General features: G+C 42.6%; 2 protein-coding genes across 25 annotated transcripts in view; one reads left to right on the forward strand and one right to left on the reverse strand.

Annotated features, from left to right (window-relative positions):
* Nucleotides 1-1,572: 1,572 nt before the first annotated feature.
* Nucleotides 1,573-22,744, reverse strand: LYRM1 (LYR motif containing 1). Of its 13 annotated transcripts, none has more exons than XM_042971731.1 (5): nt 21,483-22,127; nt 15,593-15,676; nt 8,141-8,289; nt 3,741-3,833; nt 1,573-2,613 (listed from the first exon to the last, which is right to left on the reverse strand). In XM_042971731.1, the coding sequence occupies exons 1-5, from the start codon at nt 21,526-21,528 to the stop codon at nt 2,497-2,499; spliced, it is 489 nt and encodes a 162-aa protein (XP_042827665.1). In that variant the 5' UTR covers nt 21,529-22,127; the 3' UTR covers nt 1,573-2,496. The 13 variants fall into 13 exon arrangements, with proteins under 13 accessions (XP_042827665.1, XP_042827668.1, XP_007084182.1 ...); XM_042971734.1 differs by lacking the exon at nt 15,593-15,676 and adding an exon at nt 12,063-12,201 and having other exon boundaries at nt 8,141-8,300; nt 21,483-22,113; XM_007084120.3 differs by lacking the exons at nt 15,593-15,676; nt 21,483-22,127 and adding an exon at nt 22,662-22,744 and having other exon boundaries at nt 8,141-8,300.
* DCUN1D3 (defective in cullin neddylation 1 domain containing 3) overlaps nt 22,371-24,534 on the forward strand; it is a 34,470-nt gene continuing 32,306 nt past the window's right edge. For 6 of the 12 annotated variants that reach the window (XM_042971720.1, XM_015538364.2, XM_042971723.1 and 3 more), the window contains exon 1: nt 22,372-22,457. The gene's annotated coding sequence lies outside the window, so the exon portion shown is untranslated. Of the gene's footprint in view, nt 22,458-22,860; nt 22,993-24,534 lie in introns of those variants that run through there. The other 6 variants (XM_042971722.1, XM_015538366.2, XM_042971728.1 and 3 more) reach the window with 6 other exon arrangements.

Below are 24,534 nucleotides of genomic sequence, written 5' to 3' on the forward strand. Positions count from 1 at the left end.
TAGTTATTTTTTCGAGAAAGACAGTTTTTTAATTTTTACTTTTTCCAATGAGGGAAAGAAAATCAGAATGAAAAGAGAGCTGAAACTGCATTATCATTCCAAGTAAGATTGTTGGTCATGTGAGGTGGAAAGATGGTCAGGATCCCAACTGCCTGAATCTTGGACTGGTTAGGTTAAGTTGTATTGTAAGTTTTAAGGCAGTGAGGGGGTGGCTAAGAGAACAATTGGATTTTAATTAGTTGTCTAACTCCCAGATTCAGCAACAAAAAAGCTGAAGGAGGCAGGGACTGACTGTTTCATTCCTCAGGGGTCAAGGGACAGAATGTTTCTGTATGACGGATTAAATTTTTGTAATTTAAAAAATTTCCTCCACTTTGAAAAGAAAGAGTGCCCTAAATTTGAGGTCATTTTCTACTGGGGCCAATGGGGTATATTTACTGTTTCCCCCTGGGAAAGAGCTGTATGTTCTTTCAGAAATCCTGGTGAGTTAGAGGCTGGAGTCTTGGGGCAGAGATGGCCAGAGATCAGTTTGGTGAGAAGCTGCAGTTCCTGCCAATAAATAGTGCAGCAGATGACATCAGACAAACATTGTCACCAAGCTAGTCATTTCTCTTTAATGTGTTGGGTAAAGAATTTTCAGTCCTTGTCAGTATTGGAAGAAAATTTCATTGAAAGAGGGGATGTAGGGAAGATAGGTTTGGCCTTTAGAAGAACGAAGATGGGAGATTTTATAGTCTTGGAGAGAAAATGGGAGAAATAAAAGCTATTATAAACACTGTTCATATGAAAGTTTTGGTAGTAAATTGGTAATTATGTTACTGTGTAATAGGACATGCACCTTTGCAAAGGAGGCTAGTCATATAAAATTCACAGTTAGGTAAGATTCCTGGCACATAGAAGATACTCAGGAGGCTAGCTAGCAATTAGATCAACTTCCATTTTGGAAGAGGCTGGGTGGGAAGGTTGGTTTCTTCACTCAACAGAGTTAAAGACAAAAACTGCACAGTCAAAATCACCTTGAGTTACTTAGAAAAGGACGAGGACAGAGATAGGCAAGTCACGTCTCACTTGGTCCAGCAGAGCCAGTTTTTCCACCAATTTGAGAACAGATCACTGTTTCAATGGTTGACCCCCAGATGAAGTACTTGACTTGATTTCACAGGCCCTATGTTGCATGACAAAATGTGTAAACACTAGAACCACCTCTGAACAGGGAGATGCTTCCACAATGAGACCAGATAGAAGGAGAGTTACTGATGGAACAGCAGATGTCTCCCAGTTGAAGCCAAGCTGGGGTTTATGTGGCAACCAGGTTAAATATGCATTTGCTATTACTACAGTGATATATTTGTTCTCCACATCATTGCCAAACTCTGCGATACTTACCCTCAGCATTAAAGTGTATGCTTCTGCTCACAGGAGCAGGCTTTGAGATTGAAATATAATGCTTACTTTGAATTAGAGGAGCTGTGTGACAAGAGAATCCTAAATCTAGGTATGGGCTGGAAGTTACCATATGCTACTTCTGAGGGTCTCAGAGCCATTTTGGAAAAGAATACAGAGAGACCCAAATCGATAAAAATTTGTTTTTATTGGTGATGCTCATTGTCTTTGGAGGTCAGAAGGAATGTTAACAAGGTGTGTGTGACTTGCCATGGGATTCCACACATGCAGGAGTATAAATCCTTTGTGTTTTGAGTTCTCTTTGTGCCATTGCTGTTTAGACATAATTTGAAAACCAGCTTGGCCCTTGTACTTCCTAATTATGTTAAGATAAAATATTCATAATGAATGCAGTATGAGTTTCAAGTAAGCCTTTCAAATCCTAAGTGGATCCTAAGTAATCACAGGCTTTAAGATAAAGTAAACATACGCATTTACCTAAGACAAGTACTTTTACGTATGTATATGTCAGGGGCAGGGTGTCATGTAAAATTTCCATGAAAAACCACGATAAATCCAATGATGCACTTTTTAAGGGTAGTTTATCTGGAAACTAGGATGGTCAAAAGACAGCAAAACATATACAAAGAAGCCCACTTTTAAGCAAACCTTTGTTTTTTAAGCAAAAATTCGGGAGAAAGAAGCCAAAAAATATTCTGAAGGCAGTGTAGAGTTTTATGGTAGCTATGAAGACTTTCAGCAGCTGGCTGATTTCTTCCTATCAGCTGACATGACTGGCAAATGACATTTCCATGAAAATCTTTGTCATCCTTATCTTCCTTCTACAGGCCTTGGCCTTGTTTCCAAAGATGCTTCAGTGAGGGTATATAAGGTCCATGACCTCTAGGGTTAGTGTCCTCCACTTTAGGCAACAAGACCCTGATGAAGTGTCAGGATGAGTGAGCACAGATCTTGGGGTGAATACCAATATTTTGGAGGTTTTTAAGAAGATATTTAAATTTTTACCCCTAATCGAAGAGAAGGGTTTCATCATCTGGTTTACATTCAAGATCTAGTCGGGTCATCATTCTGAGAAATAAATTTTCTTCTGGGTTAGGAAATCTCATCATGAGACTTGAGATATACTGGTTTGGAAAGTTTCCTCAGTTTTTCCTGGCTTCGAAGTCCCCGGCCTCGTAGTGGGGTGAGGCCCATTGGAGGCAGATGAATCTGAATAGGAAGAATAAGAATAATGATAATATTAAGAATTATAATCACCAGAGCAGCTTATTCATTGAGGATTTACTAAGTACCGTGCTTCCTGCTAAGCACTAAATCTACGCTGACTCATTAATCCTTAAAATCCTTACACACATTAATCCTTACAATAATCTCATAAGGAATTAGATAATATTTATAGATGAGACAATGGAGGCTCAGAAGTTAAATAACTTGCTCAATCTTATATACACATTAAGTGGTAGAGCCAAGATTTGCATTCCAGATCGCATTCCAGAGCTTGTGCTCTTCTTTGTCATACTGCCTGCATGGAAGGAACAATGACCACAGATCACATGGTGAGATGAGAATCCAAAGAAGGCGAGAAAAAAAGTTTGGGTAGACAAAGCTATTCTGCGCAGAGTGGAAAACTGGGAGTAATCTAAATGCCTACTAAAGAGCTGCTGGGTAAATTATGGTATATTCTTGTAACAGGATCCAGTGGCAACCATTTAAAAAGATGGGAGGCAGAGATGGCCAGGACAGATGACATAAACTAAGCAGCAAACAGTATGTCCAGGATCCCATGTACTTTAAGAAAACGTAGGTACACGAATATAGAAAAAAAGACGAGATATTACCAAACTATTAGGTTGAGCCAATACCAGGTAAAATTGCTGTTTTTGTATTATAGGTTAAGAGTAAAATATTGGCAGTTTCATATAGTGCAACCGAACAGTTACAGTGGTTACTTCCACAGGGTGAGAATTTTGGACCATTTTCACTTTCTACCTCATGCACTCTTTTAATGATATTAACAACAAACCTTACTTTTATTATAAGGAAAATAAAAATACTTCCATAAAAAAGGTGAAAGTCAAAAAGAGAAAGCTATCTAAATATGGGCTAGCTTTCCCTTCTATATGTGGGAAAGTTGTATGAGTAGGAGAAATCAGGCATTCATTGACATTTTAGCTTGTTGTGATGGGTTGGCGGCATGCAAGGATAGCTTACTTCCAACATGCCTCCCACACAAGCTCTAGACTGCTCGACAAACACTGGCCCTCTTGGTACACGTTCTTGGAAATAACTGGGTTGGTGAGGAGAAGTACCCGCCACATGTTAACTGTCACACTTACTGGCCGTGGATAAGGAATCTGGTAATGCAGTCCAATTTCAATCCTTGCTGTGCATTCATCTATACACTGTTTAATCAGGTCTGTGTCTGTGAGCTATTAAAAGAGGAAAACAGGTGAGGTTCTTAGCATCTTTCTAATGCTCCTTATGTAGAGGTGTACATCTTCTTCAACTTTCTCAGCTCACCAGCCTGTAAATTCAATGCTGATACTTTGAAAAATCAAAAGCAATTTAGTATAAAATTTACTGTGGATTAAACTTTTTAAAAAATTATGGCAATAGGTAATACCTGCACACAGTAAAACATTATTCAAATAACACAAAAGGATATAATATAAAAACAAAGTCTCCTTTTTACCCCTCTCACAGTTCCCCCTTCTCAAGGACCACAATTATTGGCAGTGTTTGTCCTCCCAGGGATATTCTATGTAGATAAAAGCATACGTGTATATATATACTTTTTTTTTCCTTACACACAATAGCTCTCTTTGTTCTGAACTTTGCTTTTTCCCCTAACAACGTGTAGCTCCTTTTATATTTACACAGAGAGCTGCCCATTCTTTTCTTTTTTTTTTAATGTTTATTTATTTTTGAGAGAGAGAGAGAGAAAGAGAGAGAGAGAGAGAGAGACAGAGCATGGGCAGGGGAGGGGCAGACAGAGAGGGAGACATGGAATCCAAAGTAGGCTCCAGGCTCCGAGCTGTCAGCACAGTGCTCGACACGGGGCTCGAACCCAAGAACCATGAGATCACGACCTGAGCCAAAGTTGGACGCTTAACTGACTGAGCCACCCAGGCGCCCCAGAGAGCTGCCCATTCTTTCTAAGAGCTGCACAAAATTCAAACATAAGGCCGTGTTATAATTTAATCAGTCTTTTCCTGATGGATATTTAGGTTATTTCCAGTTTTTTTCCATTATAAACAATTCTGTTATGGATCCCACTAAAGTTGTTTTTGGCTTACACGCAAATATATCTAAAAGATAAATTCCTAGAGAACTGCTGGGTTAAAGGGTGTATGTTCATGCATGTTTAATTCTTTCAGATATTCCCTCTAGATTCAAATTACCCTCTAAGAGTGTACCAATTTATAGTCCCACCAACACCCTGATGAGAATGCTTCTCCACTTCCTCTCCATGTGGATCAAACTTGAACCCAACTGTTTCAGCAAGTGCTGTCCAGAAACCCCCCAAGTAAGATATTGGAGAATGATCCACTTCTTATTTTGAACTGTAAACTGCCTTGTTCACTGGTAAGGGGAAGAAATGGCTTTTGAAATTCCCAAATAGTCAAATTGTGGTAGTCCAGTTTCAAGTAAAGGGATGACAAATTCATTCTAAAAAACAGAACACCAGGTAGAAGGGGAGAAACCCTTACACTTCAAGGATGGAAAATGAGTCAACATGTGGCTCTGCTAAGAGTTTGCAAGTGGGCCTCAAAGCAGAGCTGGGATTGCACCAGTCCCAGATGACACCCACAGTGACGTCTGGGCCAGCAAGGCTTGGAAATTCCAAGGGTGTGCCTATTCTATGGCACCTTTTGGAGCAGAGAAGAGTTCTAGGAACTGCAGTGCACAGAACTACAGCTGGGTCCCCTGGGGCAGAGGGTCTGCTTTCTGACCTCTGCTTCTCAGAAGCTGTTGCTCTGATGTCCACATTGGGAATAGATTTCCATGTTCCCATTTGCCCATTAGGATTCAGAGCAATTCATGAGATACCTCTGAATTATTATTAAAATCTCACAGCAAGTGAAGTTCTAAGAAACGACTTAAGTCTGCGTAAGGGACTGGGGAGAAAGAAGCCCGTCATAAAGATACGTATGGTTAAGGGGGCTGAGGGCTCCTGGGACTGCAGCTGTCCATTTGAACAAATCTGGGTTAGAGCTCTCCAAATTCGGTCATTCATTGGCTGCCTTCATGATTCTGCTATATCCACACACCATTTATACTAACATTAAGCTTTCTCTTTAAATGTACTGTCTCCTAAGCATAATATTTGTGGCGTTATCTGATATGCTATTTTCTAACACATGGCAAAATACGTATCTTAAAAACCCATGTACCTTCTCCCCAGACACAACAAAATAATCTTATTTATGTCACATCACTGGCACATACACTTCCCTCTGACTCACACCACACTGGGCCAGCCCAAGCTGAGGCAAAGGAAGGATTGATTACTGCCATAACTGAAAACCCTAAGGGCCTTGATCAGTCCTCACATGAGTGAGCCTGAAAAGGTTTACTGGGCACATCCTGCTATGATATCTCTCCAACACCGGGCTAGACACTGTGAGGCCATGATTCTTGCCTTCAACTATCAAGGTTATTACCTGGGCAGAACAACTCTGATGCATAAAGCTACAGAAAAGGCATGGAGGCATGTAATCAACAGGGCAGTGACTGCTGCAGACTGCTCTAGAGGAGTTCAGAATAGGTCACTGTCACAGGATTGAGTGAAGGCTCATGAATTTAGTGACAACCACAAGGCAGGTCCCATGGGATATATAAGAAAGTATAAGACATTGTCTCTTTGCTCGAGGAAGTGGCAGTCTGGTTGGGGAGACCACACCAACATAAATGAAACAAACAAGAAGGAATGTGACCAACTACATAGGGACAGGCATAGGTTATACTGGTCTCCCAACTTTTTGATTATTTACTGCTTTCAGTAAAAATTTCTGAGCCCATAGCTCCTATACATGTACTCATACTGATTTATAAAATATATTAATAAGTGCATTAAATACATCAAAAACCTTATAAGTATACACCAAATACACATTTTAATTTTTTTTTATTTTTTAAAGTTTATTTTTTTAGTAATCTCTACACATAGTGTGGGGCTCAAACTCACAACCCCGAGATCAAGAGTCACATGCTCTCCCAGCTGAGCCAGCAAGGCACCCCATGAACAGACATTTTTAAAGGATGCAATAAAAAATAAAGAGATTTCCATTTCTCAGAGAACTGTTTAAGGACTTCATTGGGCATATACATTGTGATGTGTGGCATGGAAAAGTTTGGAGAAGCTGGAGGAAGGCTGGAAAGGCAGAAGCTTCATGAGCAGGTTGGTTTTATGAAGCAGACAGGATTCAGATTCTGAGATGGGGAAGATAGTGTTGTTTGGGAGGGTTTCTTTGTAGTGCTTACCCCAATTGTAATTTTTTAAATTTCTAACCATCTAACTCTGAAACATCTTTGAGGGATCCTGTCTTGGTTTTGCTCATTTTATGTCCTCAACATCTAGTCCAATGTTTGGCACATGGTGGGCACTCAAATACTTGCTGAATGAAAGAATGAGAGCAGAGAGTTGCAGAGTGGTGATGGGAGCTATGGCAGAAATAGGCAAGCTGGAGAGGGGAGGCATCCTGGTGGAAAGAGGTGTTCTGCTTTGGATCGTTACACTTGGTGTAAGGCCCTTCAGGAGGCTGGTGAGGGGCTGAGGCTGGGTTTTCAGATGTGGGAGCTGAAACCATAAAGTGGTTGCACAGTCTCTGGGCCTCAGTGCAGAGGGCTGACTTTCAGAGGATCCTTACAGCTGGCAGGAGGGTGTGTGGCAGGAGGGTGTGTCCAAAAGGACACAGAGACAGGGGTCAGAGAGGAAAAGTAAAGAGAGTGGACTGTCAGGAAGTGTCATGAGGGGAGCAGTGACAGCACTGACTTCATGAGATCAGTGAGAAGGAGGCAAGAAAAGTAAGAAGCTGAAAGCCTCTTTCCATGCTTAGTGCCAGGCAGTCTTTGTAAGGAGCTAAGAGCCAATGCTTTACAGTCTGTGGGATGGGTCACATCAAGCCTCTTACAAATGGTTTTTGGCTCCCTGATGTCTAGGTGTGCAGTTCCGTTAAACTACTTAATGGAGGCACTTTCTTACCCAATTCTGTGGTCTCAAAGGGCAAACTCACTCTGCTAGCCAAAGAGGCTTGAGTTCAGAGTGAAGTTGTGAAGGGAACCCTGTGTCTTTATCCTATTCTCTTTCTTCTGAATGGGTTTATACTTAGAGGCCTTGAATAGTTTATGAGTTGAAGAAAAAAAAAAAAGTTTAACTGTGCACCTCCTGTGGGAGGGGCCGGGAACAGGCACAGTGATTGCGAACTGCTCCTCCCCTGAAAACCCTCACTGGCCTGGCTCCTGTCACCTGGCTCATGGGGTCTTACAAGGACGAGGACGCTAAGACACTGACAGGCTGGACTGAGACCTGAAACAAATGACGAGAGGAACCCAGGCTGGGCTCTGCTTCCCAGTAGTTGGGCAAGCTAGCTGGGCCGTGCCTCTGAACCCTTCCTGCCCCACACTCTGCCACTGTGACCTGTGCTGCTCAGTCCTCTCAATTTTAGGACGTAAAAGAACAAGTATCACAAGAAACTGCCCCCCTCCTTACAGTTTCCAATTGGGGCCTACTTACATTTTTGTTTTTCTGGAACAGCGTTCTGGCTTCATTTAATATGTACTGTTTTTCTTTAATGGTGTCTTCCATCTGCCCTGATGCCGCCTGCCATTTCCTCACAAGCCTGAAAATTCTGCGGTAGAGGCCAAGAACTTCTTGTCGTGTTGCTGTTGTCATCCTCAGACCCACCAAAATAGAAGAGGGGAAATTTGCATGAAAATTCAATTTGACAGTAGGCAGCTAGGCAGATGTACATTTTTTTTAATCAAGCTTTTTAATTAGTCTGGAAATAATTGCTCTTTCTCAACAGATCTGTTTGGTAGCATTGCCAGAATGTGCTATAGGAACACCAGCTCTCTCTCAGCCGTGCTGGTATATCCCCCCCATGGTTCAGAGTTCATGTTTGCTATGATGGCCATTTTTACAAACATGGCAAACCAAATTCAAATTTACTATACTTTAAAGCAGTAAATTCTTTACCAGAATATCTTGGGAATGATGCTTTTAGTGTGTATTTTTATAAGATTGCAGTACTTACCAGAGTGCCTGGAAAAGGCACATTTTGAATAACTAATTTTTTTTAAGTTTATTTATTCTAAGAGCGCGCATGTGCGAGCATGAGCAGAAAAGGGGAAAAGATAGAGGGAGAGAGAATCCCAAGCACACTCTGTCTTGACAGCATGGAGCCTGATGTGGGGCTAAAACCCATAAACTGTGAGATCATGACCTGAGCCGAAATCAAGAGTCAGATGCTCAACCGAGCCACCCAGGTGCCTCCAAATAACTAAAATTTCTAGTTAAGTAACTTGAGTTTAATGCAGGGATCTCAAATTCAAGCACATCCAGGGTCTGGCAGGTAACAAAATGAGGGAACCTGGCTAGGTAGAGACAATGGCCAGGAGAGGACATCCCCCTGCCCCCCCAAAAGGGACAGTTGCTACTCAGGATCAGGCAGCTACTGCCATGGAGAAATGAGGGCATAGGAATGCCAGATTTCCTGATAGTTTAACAGTAGGTAGCAATCCATATTTTTTAAATGTGAAATCTCAAGACACTAATTCATTCTTTTCGAAAGTGTGAGTATCATGAAAGCCAAACACATTGAGTCTGCAGGCTCAATTCTACCCAGAGGCTGGCAGGTTGCAACCTCTCTTTTAGTTCATCATAACCTTGTTGAAAATATTTCTCAAAATTGTTGGTCTGCTTCCTTGTCCATGTGAGAACCATACAGTAAGTATAATGGAAGATCTTGCTGATGATGACTAAAGAGCTTGTGGCCTCTTTGGGTTTTTACTCTGAAACATCAGTTTTAATTTCAGGAAACTTGGCTAAGTGAGTCCCAACCTAAGTATATTCCCAAAGCTAAATGCATTCATTCATTCATTCATTCATTCATTGAGAGAGAGAGAGAGAGAGAGAGAGAGAGAGAGAGAGTGGGAGGGGCAGAGACAGAGATACAGAATCTGAAGGAGGCTCCAGGCTCTGAGCTGTCAGCACAGAGCCCAACGTGACCCATAGACCATGAGATCATGACCTGAGCTGAAGTCAGATGTCTGACCAACTGAGGCATCCAGACACCCCATATGCATTAAAAAAAATTAAATTCCTGTCATTTTTATTTTTATTATGAAATATTTCAGATATACAAAAAGATATAGAGAATATAATTAAACAGCCATATATTCACAATGGATCTTAAATAAATTATATATATATACCCCTACTGTATCACTTCCAGTCAAATTTCCCTTCCTCTGTACTAGAAGGAACCACTGTCCTGAACTTGTTATTAATCTTCTCACACATATCTTTACACTTAACATTCTATAGTACTGCTTAGCAAGTTTACAAACCTTATACAGCTGACCCTTGAACAATATGGGGCATAGGAGCACTGACCTCCACGTAGTCAAAAATCTACAATAACTTTTGACTCCCCAAAACTTTACTAATAGCCTACTGTTGACATGAAGCCTTACTGAGAACATAAGCAGTCAATGAACACATATGTATGTATATGTATCATATACTATATTCTTACAATGAAATATGCTAGAGAAAGGAAAATGTTAAGAAAATCATGAGGAAAAGAAAATACATTTATAGTACTATTCTGTATTGCAAAAGAAATCTGTGTCTAAGTGGACCTGCATAATTCAAACCCATGTTGTTTAAGGGTCAAATCTCTATGTAAAAGGTATTATGTCCTTCTGCAACTTGCTTTTTTTGCTCATGTTGGTATGATTCACCGATGTTGTTACATGTAACCCTAGCTCATATATTCTCAATACTGCAATTCAGTCCCAGTATATTGTCTCTTCTCCTGCTAATGTTCTAATGATGGGACATTAGGTGTTTTCCTTTTTCTTTCTCTTTTTACTTATGCAAAAACTTCAGACTATGTCTTTACTATTTACTACTATATCTAAAAGAAATTCAGGGAAGACAGAAAAAAGAAGTCTCAAAACTAGAGGATTCTGATTAGTCACATTTTAGAGAATGAATATATCGTACTGTCTTTAACAAAAGGGTAGGCTGGGAAGACGAGAACACATCTGGTGAGTAGCAGGGCCAGGCACTGGAACACCTCATGAGTACTGGGCTTTCCTCAAACAGGCTCATCAGGATGGGGAAGTAGGCTGCTCACTGCCCTTTGGGAAGAGGACCCATTTCCAACTCAAGGTGGAGGTGTAACATACGGAGACTGTATGCTTTAGGGTGGTCCTGAGCTCCTGAGGACTTGGGCAGCTAAATGCAGATGGGAGCTGGGAAGAGCGAGTTCATCTAGAAGTTCTAAGTACCTGCAAGGAATTTACCTTAGAATTTCTTTTGAATAGGATTGCCTCCCTGCCCCCTGACCCTGGTGACCTTTCTTAAGCAATGAGTAATGAACCAAGGCTTAATCACTTGCTGAAAAGGTTGAAAGCACTGCTTCACCCAATTCAAAGTTAAGATGAAAGTTATAATCAACACCAATTCTGATGTCCATGGATACCTCACAGAAAAAAATGCTTAGAAGAAATTCATAAAAATCAGGAGAGAACATCATTCTTTGTGGCTAATCGTAATAAAAACCCATGAGATGATGACTTTTCCTGGTAAGGAAACAGGTTTCTGAGTTTCTGGTTCTCCCTAAAACTCCATGGTTTCATATGAAAATACGTGAGTCAGTTCCTGTGAGGGGCATAGAGTCTGTAACTACGATTAATGATTGCTTCACTTCCTTAACAGATGAAACGTCTCTGACTGCATGACACTTGAGGAAAGTGACGGAGGTATGGCATATTAAAGCAGTAGCAACCTTCTCCAAAGCCTTTGTTTTTTTTCTACTATTCGAAAAAGCCACAACTTCAAACTGAAACTGGTCATATACCATAATGGGATACACAAGCCCTGCAATTAGGGTACTCAAGGTCATAGGCAGTACCAACAATCAGTACTTAATAGGTCTATTTTCAAAACACTTTAATTAACATATACAGTGTTTTGAAAACTAATCCTGAAAGGGAGATTGATATCTCCCTCTCCACCATCAGGTGACCCAGAAAACCCAAGTCTGAAAGATTTCCGGAGAAGGGTCTAAAGCTGTATTCTCCATTGTGCACTATTAGCAAGTCTAGGTTAACGCTTCCCAATCTTCAGAGAATAGGCAAGAAAAGAAAAATGCCTCCTTTGTTGTTTTCTTACTGGATTTCTTTCGGTTCTTTGAGGGAATCGCATTTTTCTTACTGTAGGTAGGGGTATACACGCATGCTGTTCCCTCTTTCTAGAAGGCTCTTTCCTGACCCTCTTTTACCTGACCAACCCCTACTCATCCTTCAATTCCCAGTGAAAACCTGGACACCTCAGAGAATCCTTCTCCCTCCTGTCACCACATGCACTGGGTCAGGTCTGTTGAACCTTCCCATGGATTCTTGAATTTCTTCTTTGTGGTACTTACCACTCAAGTAATTATGGTTTGTTAGTGCCTGTCTTCTCCCAATTGATCCTTACGTTTATGGGGACAGTTACGACATCCATCTTATTTACTGCTCAATTCTTGGCACCTACCCAGGTCTGTAATTGGTGTTCCACAAATGCTGAATAAATAAAAATATCTCACGATACAGGAAGCTTGGGATTCTAGAAACAAAACTGACCATATAAAATTTTTTTTTTCCAAGCTCTTTCCCCTTTGGTTTATATTTTTGTCTTTGTTCCTAGGAAGCAACCTGTTTAGAAAAAGTGCTTTTTCCCTAAGAGTGTTCCTTCCTATGGATTCAATGACTTGAAACCAACATTTATTCCTCCGGAACTATCGATGATTTCTCACTACTGATGCAAGGCTGAGATGGCTCTTTTCTTTACTAGTTTCATGGGTTGATCCAATGTAATGAGGTCTGCTGGGATTTTCCCACAGGCAACATGAGAAATATCAAATTATTTAGAGGACCACATTTTTAAAAAAGATTTTAAGTAATCTCTACACTCAACATGGGGATCGAACTCACAACCTTGAGATCAAAAGGTGCAGGCTCCACTGACTGAGCCAGCCAGGTGCTCCTAGAGGACAACTGAACCAGTCTCACTCAACTGGCCATGAAATCTACTCTTACAGAATTTTTAAAGTTTTATAACTTTGACTATGAGATTGACACTTGGTCAAACTGTTTCACTTTACTTCCTTAACCCCAAAGCCCCAGAATGAGGAAAGGTAAGAGATATGAAGTGTTCCTGGGAGGAAACGTGACTAGAAACTGGCCTTTTCTTCTTCTTCTTTTAATGTTTATTTATTTTGAAAGAGAGACAGAGAGAGAGAGAGAGAGAGAGAGAGAGCGAGCGCACGTGAGCAGGGGAGGGGCAGAGAGGGAGAGGGACTCCCAGACTCCATGCTGTCAGCAGAGATCCTGACACCAGGCTCGATCTTACCAACCTGATCTCACTATCATGACTTCAGCCAAAATCAAGAGCTGGACGTTTAACCAACTGAGCCACCCAGGTGCCTCGAAATTGGCCGTTTCTTAAAATCGTACCCCATATATACATAGTACCAAGAAAAAATTCACAACTAAGCATCTTCCAAGTGAAGCCTGGGCCACTAAGAAAAGGCTGATAAATGTTGCTGCTAGTGTGGTTTGGTCTCTGGTCACAGTTGGGAGAAGTTTTCCCGACAGCAGGTGTCCCAAAGATTGGTTGGGGAGGTTATTTTTTGGATGTACAAGTATTTTATAATGTACTATAATAGCCTATCAAACTCATAATTTAATAGCATGATTTTGATTTCACAGCAATAATATAGAGCTTCTTTGAGATGAACGTATTATAAGTTTTTTTTAATGTTTATTTTGAGGGAGTGAGCATGCACAAGCAGGGGAGGGGCAACGAGAGATGGGAAGAGAGAAGGGGGGAGAGGGAGAGACAGAGACAGAGAGAGAGAATCTCAAGCAGATTTGGTGCTTCACCACAGAGCTTGATGTGGGGCTCCAGCTCATGAACCGTGAGATCATGACCTGAGCTGAAATCAAGAGTCAGACACTTAACCAATTGAGCCACCCAGGTGCCCCTGTATTAGAAAAGTTTTTAAAGCTGGCCTAAAATATGGGTAATAATAGTAAAAATTGTGATGCAGAGTGTGAAATACACAAGTTTTAAAGCTACAGCTCTAAGGCACCCTGCAGGGTCATGCCTTGGTGTTTATTCTATCATCCACTTACAATGCTTGCTTTCTGCTAGTTATCACACCCCACCTACTAGATACCTATTTGCTCCCAAGTTTTTCTGCGGCCCCCTTTTCTCTGCTTCTCTCCTAAGTCAGCTATTGATATTTTGCTATTTCATTGTGTCTTTTTCTTCACAGTCTCTGAATTCCTGCAGGGCTCAGACTGTTTTGCACATTAGAGTAATTATAATAATACTACACTTTGCTCTGTACTAACTGTGCTAGAGGCTTTGCTAGGTGCTTTATGTATGTTAACTCCCCAAATCACAATTCTATAAGGTAGGTAACTACCATTACCCCTTTACAAAGCAGAAACCTGATGCAAAGAGAGGTTAAGTAACTTGCCCAAAGTCACATCAGCTATATTAAGAGGTAAGGCTGGAGGCACCTCTCTGGCTCAGTCACCAGAGACTCATCTCAGGGCTGTGAGTCAAGCCTCAAGTTGGTTGTAGACCTCACTTAAAAACAAAACAAAACAAAACAAAAAACGGGGCATCTGGGTGGCTCAGTCGATTGGCATCCGACTTCAGCTCAGGTCATGATCTCATGGATTGTGAGTTCAAGCCCCATGTGAGGCTCTATGCTGAAAGCTCAGAGCCTGGAGCCTGCCTCAGATTCTGTGTCTCCCCTCTCTCTCTGCCCCTCACACACTCTCACTCTGTCTTTCAAAAATAAATAAACATTTAAAAAAAAAAAAAAAAAGAGGTGAGGCCAGGATTCAAACCCAGACCCAGACAGTCTGGAGTCCAGCCCAAATGTTTAATCACTAAATAGGATGCTCAATCTCAGTAAATGTGGTTGAATGTCTGTTAACTGCTTTAAAGAGCTTGGCTAGTTTGTGACAAAGGGAACTCAATTTTATTCCCTTCCCACAAACAGCAAAAAACCATTGTTTTGCACCTTGATATGAATAACCTTTTAATAAGGTTTTCCATATGCCATCTGCCCTTGCCTTTTTTTTTACATTTATTTATTTTGAGAGAGAGAGACTGTGAGCAGGGGAAGGGCAGGGAAAAGGAGGAGAGAGAATCCTAAGCAGTCAGTGCGAAGCCCAACTCGGTTCGAATTCATGACCTGAGCAGAAATCAAGAAATGGACACTTAACTGACTGAGCCACCCAGGCACACCGCCCCCCGCTCCTGACTTTTTTAAAAAGTTTACTTACTTATTTTGAGAGAGTAAGAGTGTACATGAGTGACTGGGGGAAGGGCAACTGCCCTTCCTCAATAATTGTGTTGCACATCAGCACCTTAAAAGATGCTGTGCACCTGGCAGGACTGGGCTGCTCTTCCATTCGCTATGGCAACTCTGTTCCATCACTCCAAAAGGAGTGGACATCATAGAAGACTCACCAGGGCTCATTACAGTGCTACCACTCTGCAGGCCTTACTGGTCCCTCCCAAGCATCTATCCTTTCAGTACCCACTGGGACCACACACAGGAGATTCTAGGGATACACAACCTTGATAAACAAGCAGCCTTAGTCCCTGCCTTCCTGAAGCTTACATTCTAGTGGCCAAGTAGATGACATACAAGAAAAACAATTTCTGATGGTGGTATGTGCTCTCTAGGAATGAAACAGTAATAGGATTCAAATGAACAGAGGCAGGGTTATTTTATTTTGGGTAGTTAGTGCCATTTGAGTCCTGAATGACATGGAGGAGCCTGAGCCTATTCAAGGGAAGAGTTAAGGGAAGGGTGGTTCAGGAAGAGGGTGGCAACCAACAAAGGCTAAGAGGTGGTAAACAAGTCAATGTTAATGCAGCAAGAACCTGTGGGGAAGGTGGGGTCACAGATGAGCAGAAATCTAGGACGGGTTTGGAGCGTAGGCCCTGGAAAGGAGTTCAGCTTGTAATCTAAGAACAAAACAAAAGGAAGACATTGGCTGATTTTAAGCAAGCTGGAGTATCACGGTCTAATTTGCATTTATTCTATCCTTTAAAAAAATTTTAACGTTTTATTTTTTGAGACAGAGAGTGAGCAGAGGAGGGGCAGAGAGAGAGGGAGACACAGAATCCAAAGCAGGCTCCAGGCTCTGAGCGGTCAGCACAGACCCCCATGCAGGGCTCAAACCCGTGAACACAAGATTATGACCTGAGCTGAAGTTAGATGCTCAACTGACTGAGCCACCCAGATGCCCTTAATTTACATCTTTTAAAATGTGCTGGATTTGGGGGCACCTAGGTGGCTCAGTCAGTTGAGCATCCAACTCTTGGTTTCATCTCAGGTCATGATCTCAAGGTTTGTGAGATTGAGCCCAATGTCAGGCTCCACAGCCTGATCCACAGTGTGGAGCCTGCTTGGTATTTGCTCTCCCTTTTCTCTCCGCTCCTCCCCTGCTTGTACTTGTGCTTGCTCTCTCTCTCTCTCAAAACAAACAAACAAACACTAAAAAAAAAATGTGCTGGATTTCAAATTGTATCTTGCACATGGTGAAAAAAGTTTTGCCTAATGCCACCTAATTGACAGGAGATTTGGGATTAAGAGCCAATAAACCTAGATGATTATTTCCCTGACCAAGAGTTTTCCCATTTTTATTTTGGAGTCAGTAATGGGGCAGTAATTAATCTCCTAAAACCAAACAAAACACACCACCTACTCACTCTTCTACTCCGTGATGAGTGGAAATAGCGAAAGGTCTGGGTAGGTTCCAAGAACCCACTCTATACAGCACGTGTAGACACACGGCATATTTAGGTTTGGCTTTTCAGGATGTCTGCGTGAAGATATGCTAGTATTAGGGGATTTATCCACTTCACCCTTTCCCCCACCTTTGGAAAGACCATCACAGCATGAACACTGAGGAGTTTAAGAGCAGAGATGAAAATTCCTTCTCCAGATGAAATTTATAGAAGTATGACTCTGGTCTCAGGAATGTCAAAATTCCCAGTGTTGGACTCTCATGAGGCTTTGCCTTCTACTTAAGAAAAAGTGTTGCAGTATAAACAAGGGACAGAAAAGGCAATGGGAATTAACTGACTTTCCAGCCCCAGGCAGAAGGAAAGACTCTTGCCATTCTTTCAGTATCTGCTCCTGGGTGGAATTTTTCTTTTTCTCATCATAACTAATGAATGTAATAGAGTTAAATTTCTCTCCCAAGTACTTTATGATTGGGTGGGTGGTGGAGATTATGAAACTCACCCAAATGAAATCACTGTCTCATGTGTTCATTGTGCACCCATGCTGGCCGGTCCCGGTCCTGCTGCCCAATCTCCTTAGATCTGGCACCCCTTCTTTTTGCCAAATGAAGGTCCAAATTCACACAACTGAAATATTCTTTCTTTGCCTAGCTGTTGATTCTCATTCTTGGATTTCCATTACTTTTCATAGGGTGCCATCTTCATGCTGAAACAGGTTCAGTGACTCTGCTATGTGTACTCCAGGCACCTCCAGCACACTTGTATCATAAGTTCATCCTATTCTAGTGTAATTTTCTGGCTGGCTTACCTTTCTTCTTCCACTGTGTGTGTTTTGGGGAGGGAGAAAGAAGGTTGGGAGTATGCCTCATTCATCACACTCGTAAGACTGGGCACAAAGTTGGAGCTTGAAATATATTTGTTAGAAGAATAATACATTTACACATGAAGAATAGTCACCAGTAATGTCCATTCTCATTCTGAAACACACACAGTGGTTATGTGGGCCAGGTTTCCCAAGTGAAGACCCTAGAACATTTAAAAATACTAATTAACCCTCACAATGATGTTTTCAAGAGTGGTGCTGTGGGTGTCAGGTTTGGGGAGGAGGCCTTATCAGTTCCATCCTTACAGTTACAATAACGTAACCCATACTCTTAAGTTCTTTAAAAGCCAGTAAGTGTTGGTCCACTGGAATGAAATGATTTACTATGTTTTCATGAAGCTTAGAACCAAACAGATAGAAAAAATATGGCTCGGACACATTTTCTCTTGGGAAAAAAAAAAATCCTTCTTGGGAATAAGATCTATTGCAACCAAATGATCGGGGATCAAAACCAACCTCCAAAATTGTTATTTGGAACAAGCAAACAGATTTTCTTGCCCAGGAAAGCAGAGGACAGAATGACTGTCTTGGTTTTAGGCATTCAAAGTTTTTCCACATATGTAAGGAACAGAAGATAAAATGCAACTATTGAACAAATGGGTTCTGGAATGGTCAAAAGTGGGTTTCAATCCTGACTTCACCACATTGGTCAAGTCTTCCTGAGCCTCAGTTTCTGAAAAAGTGAAATGGGGTAACAATAGAACCCTCTTCAAAGAGTTGGGGTAAGGATTACTCATGAGATAATCCATGTAAATCACTTAGCATTGGGAGCTAACAAAGGCAAATGTTACCTAAATAGGAGGAAATAAAGGAGGAACAATGACGCCTCTTTTATCTATGCTAAGCTTTGTCTGCAGAGGTGGGAAAAGAAGCGTGTTGCCTGTTGGCAAATTTATTGCTTTGTGATACTGATGGATTTTCCTAAAGCTGTTTCCCTCTGATCATTAATAATCCCTGTACAGTAAAGGGCTATTGTTCTTCAGTATGAGCAAATAACCCAGTCAGATGCACTGCTTATCTTCAGACCACAGCACATACTTCTTACTGGAAATATAATGCAGGTGCCAACACTGAAGGCATGACCAGACTTCCTATTTTTCTTCCTTTATCTCTTACTCCTTGCTTATCCTTTGGTTTGTTTTTCTCCTACATCTCTTATATTTCCTAGTTTCTGGTGTACACCCATATCCTATACCGTATCATCCTTACCCAAATCGAATAACCTTCAAGTTATGCTGTGCCCCACACATCACTGCCCTCTATCCCCCACTCCTCTCAATTAACAGACAGGCAGACACACACACCCCACAGACTTGTTTCCTGTCCTGGATTCAGTTTTTGGTTACTAGAATCCAAAAAGGGAAGTGTAATGCCACACACTGTTCTGCAAATCTCAGGATATGCTTGTGTGGTGTACTTAATCATACCACAGCTATTCTCTGAAACAGCATCTTTTTACACAGAAAGTGACAATATGGTGTGTCAGAGATAGGAGGCAGGGAGTGGAAGGTAGATCGTGTTTTCATTTTACTTAAAGGAATAGAATTAGGTTAGGCCCTGTAATATGGGAAATCTCCAGAACACAGGGAAAAACCAAAAATACTGATGTCTGAAAGGCTTCTAAATTATCCAAAACAAAATCATATGAGGCAAGTATGCTCATTCTAAATATACCAGCATAGGAGCATACACAAGATTATACTTGTAAGGGGGAACTCCAATTAGGCTTTTGTAACCAAGAGAGATACAGCTCTTTTTCCCCTCAGACAAATTCTAAATGGAAACCAAGTTTCTGCCCTTCAATTCAAAAGAAATGGAAGTATTTGTTTCCTTATCAGCATATTTTAAGAGACAAAAGTAAGGGTCAGCCAGAGGGGGTAAGAACCAGTTAGCAGAAGTAGGATGAGGTGTTAGATGTGTGTGGGTGTGTGTGTGTGTGTGCTGGAAATAGATGAAAACTAGGTCAATGCTAAAAATCAACCCCAGTCATTCATTCATAACTACCCAGAATTTCACCCCTTCATAGGAACTAGGAAAGTCAGAACAAGAAACACTTAAGTTTAAATTAGCATTTAAATCCTCCTTTGTGATAATTTCCTAGGGAAATGGATTAGGAAACTGACAAAAGGGCTTTGGTTATAACATTAGATACAGCTGGAGTTTTCTAGCACCTGACCCTTGATCCAACCATCTGATGAATAACCTCACGTTGAGTAGTGGTCCCTGCCTTCACAACAGTTTCCAAATACCCTCCACCTATCAAGTAACTACCAAATGAGCAACTTTTCTCATCTGCAGAGGCAACAGAGCTCCTTACTAGACAAAATCCCTTGACAGCAGGAGCAATGACTGTCCATCCTTATGTGTGTGGAACTATTTGCACCCAGAATACCTTCAAGCTCCTGCAGTTCAGTGCTGACCCACAGAATGTATTTCCTTTTTACTTTATTTATTTGTTTATTTATTTAGAGCATGAACAGGGAAGAGTGGCAGAGGAAATTAGAATCTTAAGCAGGCTCTGTGCTCAGCGCTGAGCCTGACCCAGGGCTCAATCCCACGACCCTGAGATCATGACCTGAGCCAAAATCAAGAGTTGGATGCTCATCCAACTGAGCTATCCGGGCACCCCCACAGAACGTATTTCAATGATGGAAATATTCTATAACTGTGATGTCCAGCAGGGTAGCTAGCCCCTGGCCACATGAAATATGGTTACTGCATCTGAGACACTGGCATTTAAAAGTGTATTTAAGTACCTACATGTAAAAAATAAATAGCAACATGTAGCCAGTGGCTACTGGGGAACAGCACAGTTCAAGACCAAGAACTGCAAATCAAATGCCCACAAGGGTCTGGCAGACAGCTGAAAAGAGAGGAGGCTTTTGGCACTGAGCCACATACAAAGGGGGGGGGGGCGGTGGCGGGGAGAAGCTTTATTGGCTCCAGGTGTGTTGCCAGATTCTTTTCAATGAAGCTGAAAATCTGGATTTTGAGGTCTAATTTTTAAATGTTGGCAAGTCAATTTTAAAAGGAATTTAAATTTAAATCATTTTGGGGGCTGAATGATATGTTTGTAGGCAATAGCTGTATTTCCATTTGCAATCTCTAATTTAGGCCAACCCCTTCAGCTCAAAGAAAAAGACCTTCTCCAATGAATGCCACTGCTGATCAGTAGCACATCCAAGATTGAAACCCAGGCCTTCTGATACTTCTGATATTCTTTCTAGATTTTATGAGATTAACCATATCTAGATTGTGGCTGGCAGTGGCAGCATCAGCGGGACAAAAGCCCCTTTGTCAGAGCTGCTGAAGTCCATGACTGATACCTTATGAATACAGTATTCCTACCTATATAACCACATATTGGGCCCTTTGGGCAAAGCTCTATACTAGAAGCAAGACACAAAGAAGAAATAGCCCACAGGGGAGTCAGACATAACAATTAACAAGCAAAGTCAGGCTTGCTGTAATGGACACAAATCACCTGCACACAAGTCCAAAAGCAATGACAGCTGGGGGAGGAAGGGAAGGAAGAGATTTGAGCCAGGGCTTAGAGGATGAATAGAAGCTGGCTGGTGGGTGAATGAGTCTCACGGATTATGAGAGTGAGTCTCACTATTGGAGGATATTAAGGGATATCCTGCTTTTATCTCTGAGGCCTTATCTGTGTCAAGTCTCCTTTGCTGGCTTCTGTTCTTCTCCAGGGAATCTCTGAATGTCTCTAAAAACTCCGTGTATTTTCTCTGGGACTTTTCCCCTGACTTGTATATCTAACTTCTCCGACATCTTCACCTGGATGATTAGTAGACTTATCGAACCTAGTATATTCAAGAGAACTTAGGATATTCCGTTCCAAACAGTTTCCCCTTAGTAGTCCTCCTTGGTTCCTCTTCCTCCCATACACTTCACACCCAATCAGGCATTAAGTCTTGCAAACTCTACTTCCAAAATGCATTCAGAATTTAATGATCTGCATTTCCACTGACAATACTTCTTGGCCTACTGTAACAGGGTCCTAACAGTTCTGACAACTTCTACCCTTCTCTGTCTAGCAACCAAGTGATTTTTTTTAAAATGTAAATCAGGTCAGGTCACTCCCCTTCTCAAAACCCTCAGGTAACACAACAGCCAAACCCTTACCTTGGGCTAAAATGCTGTGCTTGTTCAGGCCCTGCCATTTCTCCATCAAAGACCACTTTGGCCCTTGTTTTTTCTGCTCCAGCAACTTGGCTTTCTCGCCGTTTCCTTCCTCAGAACCCTGTCCGTTGGCTCTTTTCTCCACCTAGACAGTCCATTCCCTAGCTTCTTTCTTTTCTCAAATCTCTGTGAAACCCGGCCTTCTCTGAAGAGCTCTACCCCATTTTAGAGTGGCCCTCCCCCCATCTTCTACCACTTCATCCGGTACTATTGTCTTACTTGCGGATATCTTCCTTCCTGATTTACATTTTAACTTTAACTTTACATTTTAACTTTCTTCCGGACTCGACGTCACCGAGCAAGGCCTCCGTTCTCGCTCTCATTTGTAAATCGAGGCAATAAGAAGCTAGTTCTCACTATCCTAGAAAGTCTCCGTAGCTTGTACGGGCCCTCGTTTGGGTCAACCTTCCCTAGCTTGACGCCTCTCGCCCCAGAATAGCCCCTGTTAATCTCCTATTTATATTCGGGGATCCAAGCGATTCAGCAAAGTTTGAGATGGGCCCCAAATCGGCATCTCAGAGTCTCCAAACCAGGCCTTCCCTTCCTGGCCTTCGGGCCACTTCCCAAGGCAAGTTCTCGAGGCCAGGGGCGACGACATCGAGCCGCCCTCGCGAGGCAGGGGTCACACAAGCACGTCTCCTAGCAACGTCGCACCCCCGCCCCCACCCCACCCCTGCCCCTGGGGAGCCAACCCCTTCCCCCAGTCTCCCGCGCCAGGAGTCAGCGTCTCCATCCCCTACACTCACTTTGCGTCAGTCCTGCCTTCCCCCACCCACAGAAGCGCCGCAGCCTACCGCGGGCTAGGAGGAGGCGGCGCCAGGAGCCTAGCTGAGCCGCGGGCGACGGAGGTCGGGCAGGTCCGGTAGGCCAGGCCGGACCAAACCACCGGGAGGACCTCTGTGGGAGCATTAGTTCCAGGTCGGGAGTAGCCACGAGTCTCCCTTACACTTCATACTGTAGCCCATATTCCGCCGTATACAAACAATATAGCCAACTTCATCCTCTCCCTAGTTTCTCTTTACCCCTTCCGCTATCGTTCCCCCCCACTCTAATCAAAAAAAAAAATGGTCCAGTCCAGCACCTCCTAGCCCTCCCTCCTCGTCGCTAGGTCTTTGCCCTTACTTGGCTACAGCTTCGTGCGTCTTTGCGTACGTCGTGACGCAATCTTCCACCCGTTCCTCCCCGCCCCTCTTCAATTCTCCCTCCTGGAGTCGGCGGCCTGCGGGGTTACCGGAAGTGATGATGCAGGAGGCGATGGAGGGGGCGGGGTTTGGGGGCGGCTGCCGCCGGTGGGCCGCAGATGAAGAGGAGGCGGCGGCAGTGGTGGAAGAAGAGGCGGCGGCGGCGCGGGTAGGGAGCCTGGAAACGCGAGCGGGGATGGTAGGTGGTTTGGACCCGCCGGGCCGCCGTCGTTTCCAGAAAGGGTTTGACTGGAGGAACCTCTGGAGCAGCTGTGAGTTTGGGGGGGGGCTTTTGAGGAAAAGGGGGGAGCATTGAGAGATGAAGGGGCGGGGGTTGGGTACCTTCGAGAAAAGGGGGTGGAAGGGGAGGAGTGGAAATCAGCGCCTTGTCTGGACTGGTCCCTTTGGAGGAAGAGGCTGTGAGGGGAGCCTGTGGCGTGTCAGCCGCAGGGCTCAAGAAAACTTACCTACGGTCCCTGCCTCCCCACCGCCAGCACCCCTCAACCTAGGCCTGGGGATCTGGGGGCTGGAGCTGCCCTGGAGAGGGTGCAGACTCTGGTTCTATGCCCCGGGTAAGCGCCGTAAGGTAGGAGTCCAAGCGGGAGGTGGTGGGTGAATCTCCAGCTCCCTCCTCCCTCATTTCACTCCCCACCCCCATCCTTCTCTTTAATCATTAACAGCCCTGGAATTAAGGGGCTCAGACCTGAAGGCCTTTCTATGCACCTTTGCTACAAACGATAACCATCTGTGCCTGAGGTAATGGGGCTGGAAGCTTTGCCCGTGTCCTGTATAGGAAGTGGTACGGGGTGACAAATGTATTGTTTTTTTTCCATTCCCTTTCACCCCTTTTCTTCTCCCATATACACCCCTCGTTTCCACTTCAGTTCTCTGTGGCTAGGTGGTAATCATGGTGGTTTTTCTTTTTTCTTTCTTTTTTCCCCCCCTTTATGTCACTTGGTACCTTGATTACCTCTTTCGAATTTGGTGTTCAGCCTTTATCCCAGATCTTACTGCAAGCTTTGTAATACTTCAGTTACAGGCTGTGTCACATTGGGAGTACCTCTGAATGCCTGGTAGCTCCAAATTAAGATGAGCATTTTCTCCTATGAATACTGGAATTCCTAAGGCCTTGCAAGGATTCCTAAATGGCATCATAGCCCAGGAATCAAAGTCTCTTGTTCTAAATACTTTATGTGTGAGGAATTTACATGTTGTCAACTCTTTCCAAAATGATTTGATGTTAGGCTAATTCTGGATTTCTGTGTTTCTCTCCACCCACACTTCATGATGCACTTCAGAGAACAGAAAACCCCGTATTACTTTTTTGTTTCTGCAGTTGGACAATAGGTTTTTAATCTTTTTCTACATTTGTTGGTCACACGAGTCTTCAGTGGCACATATGATTTGTGCTGATTTCCATCTTATTTAGCTGATTCTTTGTGTATAGGTGGTCTTAAATGAGAAAATGTGTGTTGTTTTAAAGAAGAATACAAACCAATAACGGATGTGCAAAAATTATTTGAACAAGGCAGATAATGACTGGAAAGATCTCTTTATGGATGTTCTCTTGGCTTAAAAAAAAAAAATCAAGTAGTGCTCTTTTAGCTTGTCTTAGAAGTTTTAGAGTGAAATGTAAGAATTCCTATTTTGGTGTTGATATTTTCTTTGGAAATCTGTTGAATGTTGAACTGTGTTTTCTGAAGAACTTTAATAGATAGTGCCTAAATATTAGAGATCCTTTGATTAGAAAGTGTCCATAAATCCGGGCCCTCTATAACTGAGTTTATATGCATATTGCTAGGAGAATTATCATA

Source organism: Panthera tigris, chromosome E3 (genome assembly GCF_018350195.1).
Source record: "Panthera tigris isolate Pti1 chromosome E3, P.tigris_Pti1_mat1.1, whole genome shotgun sequence".
Lineage (NCBI taxonomy): Eukaryota > Metazoa > Chordata > Mammalia > Carnivora > Felidae > Panthera > Panthera tigris.

What these genes read in the sequence shown, in the direction of transcription:
- LYRM1 (XM_042971729.1), bottom strand. Translation starts at nt 22,448, where the DNA reads ATGCTCCCACAGAGGTCCTCCCGGTGGTTTGGTCCGGCCTGGCCTACC. An exon ending in GAAGGCAGGACTGACGCAAA is followed by an intron (nt 8,308 to 22,285) that starts GTGAGTGTAGGG and finishes CTATTTTGGTGG; the next exon opens with GTCTGAGGATGACAACAGCA. An exon ending in TGTTCCAGAAAAACAAAAAT is followed by an intron (nt 3,834 to 8,140) that starts GTAAGTAGGCCC and finishes CTCTTTTAATAG; the next exon opens with CTCACAGACACAGACCTGAT.